We start from the raw sequence: 14,155 nt of genomic DNA, 5'->3' as shown, positions 1-14,155 counted from the left end.
AAAAATAGTAACATTTGAAACTTTACAAACTAAATGAGACATTATTGTTGGTGCAATTATTAATTAATTTTTAACTTGGAGAATATAATTCTATATACATATACAACTCTACCATGCACCTCTTTTGAGAACTGCAAATTTCGTCCTAATTTCTATAGTTTTTGAAAATATTAGTTGCACCAACAATAATGTTTAAATTAGTTTGTAACGTTTCAAATGTTACTCTTCTGGTTTAGGACATTTTGTGCCTTTAATATAGTAATGGTTGATAAAAAACTGTTTAAAATTAATTTTGATTTCAAGCCTTTTTATTATCTGACATGTTATGTAACACATCTTCTTTTTAAGAGCATGCACTTGACACGTCTCACTAGCTAAATGATTATAAGAAAAGAAAAAACGCCTCGACCTTTTCTTTTGCATTTTCTGTTTATTGTATTATTACAAGATGAAATGATAATCTTTACTAGAGTTGACAAAATCACTCGGCATGTTTTTTATCAAATCATAAATATCCGTAGAATCATGATTTACCTTCATTTATTCTATAATTCTACAGGATTAATAATACATGCATAAATGATGATGTCAGTCCACAGATTTTTCAGCTGCATTAAAACTGGTTTTGTATTTTTGAACAGAGACTTGAACCATATTTATACGTATTTCAATGCATTGAACCCTGAATTAAAATGAGTAAATCCATGAACAAAAATTATGAAGGTTGCCACCTTTCAAGATTAGAGATAAAACGTGTTAAAAATAGAAGAACATATAGAATATTTTATTAACAAACTTTCAACACCAACAAATCCCAAATATTATTGGCAAACAAAATTACTCCCTCCGTTTTTAATATAAATCGTTTTAGAATTGTGCACATAAATTAAGAAATCATTAATTTTTTATATTTTCTAAACAAAAACATCATTAATTATTTACCTAACTACAAATCAATCAATAATAAAATAGAAGGTATATTATTATTGGTCATATAACATTAAGTGTTAATAAATTTTACATAGAAAACCGAAAACGTCATATAATTTGAAACATAAATTTTTTTCTAAAACGATTTATATTAAAAAAACGGAGGGAGTATAAGCTAATGTGATTTGAATTTTTGGAGATCTAATCAATGGGTTATCTCTCTGTCATCTTATTAAATTAGATGGTTATAAAGTTTGGAAAGAAATATACACATTCCCATAATAATACCTAATTAATATTAAAAATAAATGAAAAAAAGTAGAGCAAAGACTAAAACCAAGTCACTCCGCACTTTAATTTGGTTCAAAATCCTCCGCTGCTTTTTTTACTTTGCCGTTTCAACGAAGACTACTAATCTCTCTCTTTCAGACATCACACAAGCACAAAAAGAAGCTTAAGACTCTCTTCTCTCTCTCTATAGAATTTTTCACTTTAACTTTCTCACTCTAAACATCTGCCCCTCATTGTCTCTTCGCCTCTGTCTCTACTTCAAAGAATTGATGTCTCTTTAAAAACACTTTCTCTTATTTTAAAGCACTTCTCTCCTCTTTCTCTTTGAACACTCTCTTAAAAAAAACCTTCCCTCAAGAACAAAAAAGGAAAAAGCCCCTCTCCCCTCCATTTGAGAGAGAAAAAGAAAGTCTAAGGGATCTAAAACTCACTTCTTGTCTTAGGCAAAAACCAAAGATTCTGCTTTCCTCTAGCTTGACTCTCTTGTTTAAGCTTCTGTCTGGTCCATAGGGAGAAAACCCAAACCCCAATTCCACTCAAATTTGGGAAATTTTCATCCTTTTTTTGTTGGATGGATTGAGTTTCTGTTAAAAGGAGAAAAAAATAGCCCCACACACACACTTACTAGTGCAGAAGCAAAAGAAGGAGTAACAATGAGAGAAGACAAATCCAAAACAAACAAGGTTTCTATTTTTTTTTCCCTCTCTAAATCTGTTACCTTTATTGCCAATCTTGATGGGAATTTTTCAAAATTGCTCCTTTTTCTTTTGAATGGTTCTGAAAATGAAGCTGGCATGGTCCAAGAAGATGGTAAGGAAATGGTTTAATATAAAAAGCAAAACAGAGGAGTTTCAAACAGATGATCCTGCTTCTTCTGCTCCTAATGGTAAAAGTCTCTCTCTCTCTCTTTATGTAATTAAACTTTGTTTACTTCTTGTTTTTTTGTCTCTTCTGACTTCATTTGTTTAAAGGTGTTGAAGTAGAGCACAGAAGTAGCTTCTCAGCAGAGAAAGCTCCCACCACAATCAACAAGTCCAAAACTGGTATAATCATAGTAACATATTATTACCCCACATTAATTTTAATTTTTTTTTACTGATGATTTCTTGATTTAACAGAGAAGCTAAGTAAGAACTGGGAGCAGCAAGCTCGCCAAAGGAGAATGAACTATGAGAATCCTAGGATCATTGATGTCCAAAACTACAGGTAAACCATACATCACACATGACTATCATAACCTTATGATCCATTGACACTTAAAAAACCTTGGTGTTGACTTACTTTTGAGCAGCATCTTCACTGCCACCTGGAACGTAGCTGGACGCTCTCCACCTCCTGACTTAAACCTCGACGAGTGGCTCCACTCCTCAGCTCCCGCAGACATATACGTCCTCGGCTTCCAAGAGATCGTTCCTCTCAACGCTGGCAACGTCCTCGGTTCCGAAGACAACGGACCTGCTCAGAAATGGCTCTCTCTCATCCGCAAAACGCTCAACAACAGACCAGGGGCCACCGGCTACCACGCGCCTTCCCCTCTACCTGTCCCTATGGCTGAGCTTGACGCTGACTTCTCCGGCTCCACAAGACAGAAGAACTCCACATTCTTCCACAGACGCTCGTTTCAGACACCAAGCTGTACATGGAACGATCCTTCAGTCCCTCAGCCAGGTCGTTTCAGTGTCTGTGACCGTGTCTTCTTCAGCCAAAGACCAAGTGACTTCGACCCTAGCTTCCATGGTGGCAGCAGCAGTCACAGGCCTAGTGACTACTCTAGAAGGCCTAGTGACTACTCAAGGCAGAGTGATTACTCTAATAGACCGAGTGATTACTACTCTAGACCGAGTGATTACTCACGGCCGAGTGACTTCTCAAGGTCCTCAGATGATGATAACGGTACTGGTGACTCTCCAAGCACTGTCCTGTACTCGCCAGGCTCTGCGGCAAACGAGAACGGTTATAGGATCCCTTGGAACTCTTCTCAGTATTGTTTAGTCGCTAGCAAGCAGATGGTTGGTGTGTTCTTAACCATTTGGGTGAAAAGTGAGTTAAGAGAACACGTCAAGAACATGAAAGTGTCTTGCGTTGGGAGAGGGCTAATGGGATATCTCGGGAACAAGGTTAGATAATGTTCTTTCGTTACATATTGTCCTGTTTTGTCTTTTTTACATTACTGTCTTAACCTCTTTGGTTGTTTTTGTAGGGATCAATCTCGATAAGCATGTTGCTTCATCAAACAAGCTTTTGCTTTGTGTGCACTCACTTGACTTCAGGACAAAAGGAAGGTGATGAGCTGAAGAGGAACTCTGATGTCATGGAGATACTCAAGAAGACGAGGTTTCCTCGCGTTAAGAGCTTAGAGGAGGAGAAGTCTCCTGAAAATATACTTCAGCATGAGTAAGTTTCAATGATCTTACATTTTTTTTAAAACAGTTTCTTGATGTTTTTTTATCATATGTTATTATTACCAGCCGGGTGATATGGCTTGGAGATCTGAACTACCGGATAGCACTCACTTACCGATCTGCTAAAGCCCTCGTTGAGATGCAGAACTGGAGAGCTTTGCTTGAAAACGACCAGCTAAGAATAGAGCAGAAACGAGGCCATGTGTTCAAAGGATGGAACGAAGGAAAGATCTACTTCCCACCAACGTACAAGTACTCTAGAAACTCAGATAGATACTCTGGAGATGACTTGCATCCCAAGGAGAAACGTCGCACTCCTGCTTGGTAAAGTTTCCCTTTGTACAACAACATCAAGAAACCAAGAACTTCTTGTTTGTATATGATCTGACTGTTTTTTTTTTTTTTTTATGTTTAAAAAGGTGTGATAGGATATTGTGGTACGGTGAAGGACTGCATCAGTTATCTTATGTAAGAGGAGAGTCAAAGTTCTCGGATCATAGACCTGTCTACGGCATTTTCTGCGCTGAGGTTGAGTCAGCTCATAATAAGCTAAAGCGAACCATGAGTTGTTCAGCTTCACGTGTTCAAGCTGAAGAGCTCTTACCTTATTCCCGTGGCTACACCGAGCTCAGCTTCTTTTAAAAGTAACACACGTGTTTCACGGTAATTTTTCTTAAGTCTTTCACCGAACCAGCATATTGGGACATAGGTAGGTAGATAATGTCACTGTGTCAGTGACATGAGCTGTTTCGAAACTAAACAAGTCCACAAGATGTCTGTGGTCCTGAGTTGCATAATAGAGAGTGGAGACCAGTCTAATGCTAGCTCTCTGCATTTATGTGCAAAGGTGTGTGTGTAATCTCAACCAAAGAATGAGCCACCGCCACCTCTTAGATCATTTATAAGATCAACCATTTGATTTTGATTTCCCTGGACCCATTAGATTTTTTTTGCATATAAGGATAAGTCAAAACATTTAAAGGTTTGATAAAGTTGTCATCACCTTCTGCATATTATAAAGTCTTTGCTGTCTTTAATTTAAATTCTACAAAGATTTAAACTTTCTTGAACCCCAGATGAATTTTTTTCACTAATGGTGGAAATGGATTGGCTTTTGTCAGGTGAACTAAAGTGTTTTTTGGATCTTTGAGAGTGATGGAGACGTTACATTGCTTCTTTAGCTCCAAGGGAACAGGTTCGTTGTAAAAAATATACTATTATCTTTACGTTTTCCGGTTTGATTTTTAAACTCTTTGTACCGGGTAATTTCTGGTTTGCAGGTGTAGAAAGTGTTTTATTTTTGGCCTCGGTTAACTAATTTTCACATACCGGTGGGTTCTGTGGTGTATCCAGTTCATGGTTTTTGCTAACTTCTGGTGGATAGAAATTTTACAGCTACGTTATAAGGTAAGAATTCAGTTGATAATTGTCAAATTTACAGTTTGCTTGTAACTTAATTCCCATTTTATTTCAAGTAATTGTGTAATTTAAACACTTTTATTTACACAAACTATGTTTTGTTTTGTGCAGGCAATCAACTAACCAATCAGAGATCGCCAAGTAGACACATTAGGAAAGTTCTTTTGATTTTGTTTAGTTTTCATTCTTTTGATTTAAGCACAATTAGGGAAAATATGGTTTTCTGTTCTTTTTTTTTTGTGATCAACTGCGGTGTGTCCCCACGGTAATTATTTTGTAATGTTTATTATGTGATGTTAATGTCAAGTGTAACGAAAATTATACCCAAAAAAAAACAAAGAATTTCTGTTTTTATTTAGTGAAAATTGCCGAAAAGTAAAAGGGAACTGATGCCTTCTTGTAATGATCGTTTGACTATACATAGTTTGTGTTTCTAGATAAATTAATGATCAATCTTGCATTTAAATACAAGTTACCATAAAGATTTCTATGTTTATTTGTCATTTCAAGAACTATAACCTAAGCAGTGGTTCAAGAGAAATTTAGATGACATGTTGTTTTCACTAAAGTCTAAGATTTTGTTTTCCAACAAATTCAAAGATTCTTATGTTAAGAACTTTTTCAAAAACCGAGATTTTGATTTTTGTATACCATACTAAGCAGTATGGTTCAAGAGAAATTTAGATGACATGTTGTTTTCACTAAAGTCTAAGATTTTGTTTTCCAACAAATTCAAAGATTCTTATGTTAAGAACTTTTTCAAAAACCGAGATTTTGATTTGTGTATACTATAACTTTGATAAAATAAATATTATACTATGTGAGAGACAAAGACTGGACCAGTAAACGTAGAAGGGAATGATTAAAAACTAAAAAAGAGAGCATGAAAGTGAAGAGAGTGTTCTGTGTAAATCATGCTTTGTCTTTTTCCTGTTTCCTCATGCTTTGTCTTCTTTCAGCTTTTGTTGATCACATTCACAACAACGCTTATCAATATTTTATTAAAACGATGATTCTTGTAAAACTAGCCATATGATTAATTACACAGACAATGATAAGTTCGGTTTTTCCAAGAGAATTACTATAAAGAAAAAAAAACATTAACAATCCAAGTGAAAGAAAGTGTTGTTCAGAAGCTTGGTGGCCAGTTATAATAATCTTTTTCAAAGGCTTATGTTGTTCGTTTCTAATCTCCTGATCATTTTTATTCGTATGAATTAACTATGAAAATAAACTCTATTACTTAGACAATACGTTATGAGATAACAGTATTGTTCAGATAAAACAATAATTCGTGGACTAATTTATTTGCATATTCAAGTCATTCGATGTTCAAATACATGGAGTTGATCAGATTATGGTTCATTGAATCGATGAGTTCTTTAGTGTATTCACCTGTCCAAACTTAAGCAAATTAGCTTAGGAGGATATGTCAATATTGGATTGTCAGGTAACATATCGATTATAAGAGAAATATTGAAAAAGGAGAAGCTTTTCTTAAGAAAAATAATGGCCTATCATCTAAATATTATGATTTGTGATGTACACTAGTCAATATAAAGTAAAATAATGATTTTATCTTTATAATGGTATATCGTGTTTCTCTTCTAGAACAAGGTCAAAGCTGATTGCACAAATAAAAATAAAATAAGTTTGCATAAGATTAAAGAGCATGGATTTGATTGGTATAGGCTTTTGGGAGTGTGAAAGGATAGGCTAGCAGACTAACCAAAACAGCATGCTTCTTATTTTCAATTTTAACAAAACCCACTGGCTCTGAAAAGACACTCAGGGTAGGCAACATAGTGTCACTTCACTCGGAAAATAAACACAGAACTAAATCAATAGTGCCATTTAGATTCCTCTTGTTACCCATCTAGTTAGCAATTTGTACCAATTCCTTTCAATTTTGTCTAGGGCTTAGAACAAGTTTCAGTTGGTAAACACATAATGCTGTAGTTATTGACTAATGATGGAACATTTGTCGTGCCCAATAACCCACACAAATCTGAAGGACTATCAGTCTATCACCATTGAAGTACCACATAGCGATTGAATCGATTCTAATGACTGTCAGTATAAAACATGTAACGTCATTAACTCTTCGAGATATTGTATAATATGAACATATACTTGTTGCAACATCATGTAAACTCTTAAAATACAAATATCTCACCATCATTCCATCAATAAACCTTCCTTATTACGCTGTATTTTCAATTATACCTAAAGGCTAACGTCATATCATCTAAATCTGTAGATTTAATGGCTTTAGGATTATAGGTAACAATAATGATACTAGTATTCGACGGGGACTAACATGTATGATCATATTTACTATGCATGGAACTAATTATTACGTCTCCAAATATTAATTCTTAGAGCATAAGCAATGATCAGTGTAGAAATTTACTCAAGCTATCACAAACAAGGTGGATCCACATGAACTTTTGTTATTTTGTATCAACTACACAAACTTCTCAATTCATGTAAACTAGATACATAAAGTGTGTGTTATACTTTGATTGATCTCATGAGAAGCAAAAAAAAAAATCACATTGATACAATAAAATTTATAATCAGCTATAAAATATTACAATTTTTGAAAAAATAAACGATCAATAAACCTTCTTCTCATACAACAACTACTAGTATTTGTTAGCCCTGGGACGGATCCAGATATCCGGGAAATTTAGGGTATCCGGATCCGGATCCGGATCCGTAGATTTAATATCCGGATCCGGATTCGTGGTTTCCGGATATCCGGATTTCGGATATCTGTCTCGATATTCTATTATCCGCGGATATCCGGATCCGGATCCGGATCCGTCAAAATAATTAAAAATAATTTTTTTTAACAAAAAATACTAATTTTTTAATATAATACATAAATTAAATATTTATAAATATATTTATATATGTTTATAATATTGTAAAATCTAAAATATAATATTATAAGATTAATTCATGTATAAATATTAATATATCAAATATAAATATTAATAAAATTTAAAAATTTAATGTATTTTAAAAACACAGATCCGGATCCGGATATCCGGACCTAAAAATTATGATATCCGGATCCAGATTCGGTTTGCACGGATCCAAGATTTTACTATCCGGATTCGGATCCGGGCACCCCGGATATCCTATTTTCGGAGCGGATCCGGAGCGGATCTCGGATCGAATCCGGATCTCGGATAATAAGTCCCAGGCCTAGTATTTGTTACAATGGAAAATCTTGGCTAATTCTTTAAAATGCAATAACATTTTTAAATTCCCAAAATTTGGGAACTTAAAACACTCCCTTTATTAGTTTTGAAAATAAGGAATCCACATCGTTATTTATAAAGTAACTAACACAGCCACGTGTCACTGCCATTGTTATCTGGGCTTTATAAGCCCATTACAATATGAAAAATCAAAGGCCCAATATTGATTCCACATCCTTCTTCCCGAGACGGAACTGACTCCAAAAAAGCAATTCTGCGACTCTTCAGTCTTCTTCACTCACTCTCTTTTCGTGCTTTCCCTTTAAATCCCGCGATTGTTCTTCTGCACCTCGACGCTTCTCCATTTCAACGAGCATCATCATCCAAATTCGTTACAGACTTAGTACGTATACGCTCCAACTCTCTCAGAGCATCTGCTCAATTTCGTTTCGGTTCTTAGGGTTTTACTATTGCTCTCCGAGCTCTCGCTACTCAAAATCCGATAGAAATCGTCTTTGATTATCCGATTCCGAAATATTAAGAACCTATCAATGTTCGTATTTGAATTATTAGGTTAGGAGGAAGTTATAGTGATCGCAATTAGCATCAATATGTTTGTTGAAATGTGGAATTGTTACTTTGTTATTAATGTTTCAGATTCTTAGTCAGCGATGAGTGTGAGTGGATACAAGTCAGATGACGAGTACTCCGTAATCGCAGACAAGGGAGAGATCGGATTCATAGACTACCAAAACGACGGCGTATACAATCCGTTAGACGAAGGCCCCGTCGTGATCTCTGCCCCTTTCCCTTTCAGAAACGAGAAGCCTCAGTCAATAACCGTCGGAGAGACTTCTCACGACTCCTTCACAATCAAGAACACCACCGACGAGGCCGTGGATCTCTGGACCAAGATCTACGCCTCCAACCCCGAGGACTCCTTCACCCTCTCCGTCCTCAAACCGCCTTCCAAAGACTCTGACGCCAAGGAGATACAGAGCTTCTACGAGACCTTCACCCTCGAAGACAGGATGCTCGAGCCTGGCGACGCGCTGACTGTGTGGGTGTCGTGCAAGCCCAAGGATATCGGTTTGCACACGACTGTGATTAGCGTTGATTGGGGATGTGACAACGTCGAGCGTGTTGTTTTCCTTTTGGCTGAGGATAAGATCTCGAGCTCGCTGGCGACTAACAGGCCTTACTCGAGGAATAGGAGGGCTCCGAGGAAGGATTTCGCTGTGGATAGCTACGTGACGGGGTCTAGGCCTTCGAAGGCGGTGGCGCAGCGTCCTTATAAGAATAGGCTCCCTCGGTATGAGATTCCCAAGGAGACTAGAGAGATGCTTGAGAAGAAGGAGGTTCCTGATTTTTTGAACGAAGGTCTGACGGTTAGAAACTATGCTAAATATTACAAAATGTTGCTTATTATGGAAGAACTACAACTCGAGGTATTCTCATTTGTTTTCCAAAATTTTTTTTGGCATGAGACATGTTACAATCATGTAAATTGTAATTTATGGGGGTTTTAGGAAGACATGCGAGCTTATGATATGGAGAATGTTTCGATGAGGAGAAGGGGTCTGTATTTGTCTCTCGAAGTCCCTGGCCTTGCTGAGAAAAGACCTTCCCTTGTCCATGGAGACTTTATCTTTGTAAGACATGCCTATGATGATGTAACTGCTCAAGCTTATCAGGTTATCTTCTTGATTTACTTGATTTACAAATATGTTTCACCATTTTTCTTCTGGAGGAATAAATAAATTGGAAACGGTTTTTTTTTTTTTTCTCACAGGGCTTTGTACACCGCGTGGAGGCGGATGAAGTGCATTTGAAGTTTGCTTCCGAGTTCCACCTTCGCCACACATCTGGGAGTGTCTATAATGTGAGGTTTACTTACAATCGGATCAACACTAGAAGATTGTATCAGGCTGCTGATGCGGCAGAAGGTTTGGATCCAAACTTCCTTTTCCCGTCCTTGAAATCCGGGAAAAGGATGATAAAGACGAAACCCGTCGTGCCCATTTCGCCAGCTCTTAACGCAGAGCAGCTTTGTTCCGTTGAAATGATTCTTGGATGCGAAGGAGCGCCGCCGTATGTGATCCATGGACCTCCCGGTACTGGGAAAACCATGACAGTGGTGGAGGCGATAGTTCAACTCTATACAACTCAGAAAAATGCTCGGATTCTCGTCTGTGCTCCTTCCAATAGCGCGGCTGATCACATTTTAGAGAAGCTGCTTTGTCTGGAGGGAGTTCGCATCAAGGACATTGAGATTTTCAGGCTGAATGCAGCTACTCGTTCCTACGAAGAAATCAAACCTGAGATTATCCGGTTTTGCTTCTTTGATGAGCTTGTTTTCAAGTGCCCTCCTCTCCAAGCTTTGAATCATTACAAACTCATTGTTTCAACATATATGAGTGCATCCCTTCTTAACGCAGAAGGTGTGAAGCGTGGTCACTTCACCCATATTTTCTTAGACGAGGCTGGTCAAGCGTCAGAGCCAGAAAACATGATTGCTCTCTCAAATCTCTGCTTGTCAGAAACTGTGGTTGTCCTTGCTGGAGATCCAAGGCAGTTGGGGCCGGTTATATACTCGAGAGATGCGGAGTCACTCGGCTTGGGGAAATCGTACTTGGAAAGATTGTTTGAGTGCGATTATTACTGCGAAGGGGATGAGAACTATGTGACAAAGCTAGTCAAGAACTACAGATGCCACCCAGAGATTCTTGATCTCCCATCAGAGCTGTTCTATGATGGAGAACTCGTAGCGTCCAAAGAAGACACAGACTCTGTTCTTGCGACATTAAAATTCCTTCCGAACAAAGAGTTCCCAATGGTTTTCTATGGGATCCAAGGATGCGATGAGAGGGAAGGCAACAATCCGTCATGGTTCAACCGTATAGAGATCAGTAAAGTTATAGAGACGATCAAGAGATTGACAGCGAACGACTGTGTGGCAGAAGAGGATATCGGAGTTATAACTCCTTACAGGCAGCAAGTGACGAAGATCAAGGAGGTTCTCGATAGGTTGGAGATGACTGAAGTCAAAGTCGGTAGCGTCGAGCAATTCCAAGGGCAAGAGAAACAAGTTATCATTATCTCAACTGTAAGATCTACAATCAAACACAACGAGTTTGATAGAGCTTATTGTCTGGGCTTCTTGAGCAATCCAAGGAGGTTTAATGTCGCAATCACCCGTGCAATATCTCTGCTTGTGATCATCGGAAACCCACATATCATTTGCAAGGTACTACTTGCTTACTTCTAACGTAAAGCGGTGACTCATACCTCCCTACTAATGTAGAACTGTTGTATGCCACAGGACATGAATTGGAACAAGCTTTTGTGGCGATGTGTGGATAACAATGCTTACCAAGGGTGCGGTTTACCAGAGCGGGAAGAGTTTGAGGAGGAAGCATTCATTCAAGAAGAAAGCAGCAATGCTCCTCCTCTATACTCTGTAGAAGAAGCGTGGAACATGAGCGGCGAGGTCAACAACGACGGCACAAAGGAGAAAAATGAATGGTCTGATGGATGGAACGACAATGGTGCTGGGACGAAGGAAAATAACGATTGGTCTGATGAGTGGAACAACAATGGTGCTGGGAATAAAGAAAAAGAAGAATGCTCTGATGGTTGGAACAACAACTGTGGCACAAAGGAGATAGAAGAATGCTCTGATGTTTGGAACAACAATGGTGGCACAAAGGAAAAAGAAGAATGCTCTGATGGTAACGATGGTGGTGGGAGTAAGGAAAAAGAAGAATGGTCTGATGGCTGTAACAACAATGGTAGTGGGACTAAGAATGCAGACGAATGGTCTGATGGTTGGAACGAAAATGGTGGTGGGACTAAGAACACAGACGAGTGGTCTGATGGGTGGAAGTAAATTGATAATATTATGAGCGTTGATGAATGAACTAAGACTATTTTGGATTTCGTACGTTCGATCTTCTGGAACCTTTTGGTGTATTTTTCATAGCTTTAATAACCACTTAATTTGGTGTGGATAAACTTTTGTGGTAACATCTTTGTTAATACGAGACATGCAAGCATCAAATACAACTAAATTTTAGAACAGTATTTAATCAGAATCAGATCAATATATAGGAAAGTAATGATACATATATATGATATATGTAATTGGGCTTAACTTAGAATATATTGATAATCCCGAAGGCGAAAAAAGTAAGTAGAAGAAGCGGAAGCTTGAGAGAGTGCGAAGAGGAAGGCGACGAGCCTGAAGGAGTTGAGACTGTCGGGTTTTCTCCCTTGTTCGATGCGGGAATATTCTGGTCTGCGTAATGACAGTAAACTCGAATGTGTTAGTAACAAATTATCAATAAAAAAAAATAGCATAAAAAACTTTTTATGTATGTAAGAAAATCTGTGTGTTTACCATCAGGAGTTATCGAACTTGATGGAGAAGTGGTAGGACCGAAAGAAGCTGAGCCTGGGAGAGTAACGTATATTAATGAATAATGAGCTTATTATGTTAACAAATAAAGATCATTAAAACGGTATTTGGAACAGTTTGGGTCCTTAGTCTGGTCTACGTGATGTCAATAAACTCGAAATAATGTTTAGGGGAGTTAAAATTTTGTTAATTTACCTTGTGATTGCGTTTCTGTAGGAGGAGTGGTTGGACCGAGAGACACAGGGCCTGTGTGTTATTCACAATAAGCTTTGGTTAATAAAAAATAAATATTGATTACAAGTAATTTTGTATGTCAAAAAAAGAAATTTAAATAAACACTATAAAATTTTATGAAAAATCTTTTACCTGGAGCAGGAAGAGGTGCTGCAGAAGCTGCGAAATTCCACAAATTTTACGTTAAAATTTAGAAATTGAAAAATATAGATCGATGATGATATATAGATATAGAACATCAAAACTAAACATATATTAATCGACTCAATGTGTGAATTATAGGAAAATGAGATTAGATAACCTTTGCATTTAACGGGGACACCAGGCATGCCACATGCACGAGGAAGAGAGATGGCTAGAGTTCGGTTAATAGGAATATTGATGGGCACACTTGCGGTCACGATCAGACACAGACAGTCCAAACCGGTTCCGGTTAACGATTTAAGAGCCTCACAACAATCAGAAGTCGGAGAACTACCACCTCCCGTTAGAAAACTCATGCACCCCGTAACGCTAGAGAGCATGGTTGGTGAACACGGGGTACTAATTTGAGCAAGAATCAATATGGGCGAGTTTGAAAGGAGAGACGAGAAGATTAGAGCTGAGATTAAGCAAAATCTGGGATCCATTTTGCTGTGTTTTTAGGGGTTTAGGCAAATTGAATCTTTTTTTTTTCCTCTGGTCAAGAAAATAAATAGAATTTTTGTTTTGTGGAAATGAAATGGTTATGGTTTTATGGTTACTTTGTGTGAATGATATATACATGAGATAGAGATGGGCTAATAAGGTAGCTTGTGGAAGTTGGTCTTGATTTTGACTTTTGAAGCTCAACTACCTTAACTAACTTTTACCAGTGAAAGCTAGTTTTTAATTTGCTTCCTTTTGAAATTATGTATTTTAATTATTACATCATTAACACGAATAAGGTTTCTTCAAACTTTTGGCTATGTGTTCTTTTTAATTAGAAAGACATATCTTAAAATTAATGATAATTAATATATTAAAGGACTTTGAAGCCTAATATTATGGCAACATCGTGATGATACTTTAAGAAGTACTTTAATTTGTATCAGATAAATTGTGACGTGAAGACGATAAAGAAAAAAATATTAGACCGTATCGTGATTACATTAACGAGATGAAGTGTGACTTTTCAAATGTATTGTGGAGTTTTCCCAAATAGAGTAATATCATAACTTTAGTAATATAATTTGTTGAACTAAACACAATACTACTTCTAATGTGATGTA

The 14,155-nt window shown here is 37.1% G+C and overlaps 3 protein-coding genes across 3 annotated transcripts; 2 read left to right on the top strand and 1 right to left on the bottom strand.

Annotated features, from left to right (window-relative positions):
* The first annotated feature begins 1,370 nt into the window (after positions 1-1,370).
* LOC111206572 (type IV inositol polyphosphate 5-phosphatase 6) lies at positions 1,371-5,400 on the top strand. The gene is made up of 11 exons (XM_022703813.2): positions 1,371-1,904; positions 2,011-2,107; positions 2,193-2,264; positions 2,340-2,427; positions 2,513-3,338; positions 3,422-3,615; positions 3,690-3,947; positions 4,043-4,286; positions 4,745-4,818; positions 4,904-5,030; positions 5,154-5,400. The coding sequence occupies exons 1-8, from the start codon at positions 1,875-1,877 to the stop codon at positions 4,263-4,265; spliced, it is 1,788 nt and encodes a 595-aa protein (XP_022559534.1). The 5' UTR covers positions 1,371-1,874; the 3' UTR covers positions 4,266-4,286; positions 4,745-4,818; positions 4,904-5,030; positions 5,154-5,400.
* A 3,074-nt stretch (positions 5,401-8,474) lies between these two features.
* On the top strand, positions 8,475-12,337 carry LOC106371189 (probable RNA helicase SDE3). Its single transcript, XM_022702907.2, has 5 exons — positions 8,475-8,657; positions 8,912-9,702; positions 9,784-9,948; positions 10,047-11,501; positions 11,577-12,337. Exons 2-5 carry the CDS (start codon positions 8,926-8,928, stop codon positions 12,141-12,143), a joined length of 2,964 nt encoding a protein of 987 aa, XP_022558628.1. The 5' UTR covers positions 8,475-8,657; positions 8,912-8,925; the 3' UTR covers positions 12,144-12,337.
* LOC106371190 (non-specific lipid transfer protein GPI-anchored 21) lies at positions 12,325-13,650 on the bottom strand. Its single transcript, XM_013811222.3, has 5 exons — positions 13,207-13,650; positions 13,038-13,064; positions 12,867-12,917; positions 12,654-12,707; positions 12,325-12,551 (listed from the first exon to the last, which is right to left on the bottom strand). The coding sequence occupies exons 1-5, from the start codon at positions 13,532-13,534 to the stop codon at positions 12,409-12,411; spliced, it is 603 nt and encodes a 200-aa protein (XP_013666676.2). The 5' UTR covers positions 13,535-13,650; the 3' UTR covers positions 12,325-12,408.
* Positions 13,651-14,155: the final 505 nt, after the last annotated feature.

The sequence above is a fragment of the Brassica napus genome, chromosome C5 (assembly GCF_020379485.1).
Source record: "Brassica napus cultivar Da-Ae chromosome C5, Da-Ae, whole genome shotgun sequence".
NCBI lineage: Eukaryota > Viridiplantae > Streptophyta > Magnoliopsida > Brassicales > Brassicaceae > Brassica > Brassica napus.
This window is presented reverse-complemented; position numbering and strand designations above follow the sequence as displayed.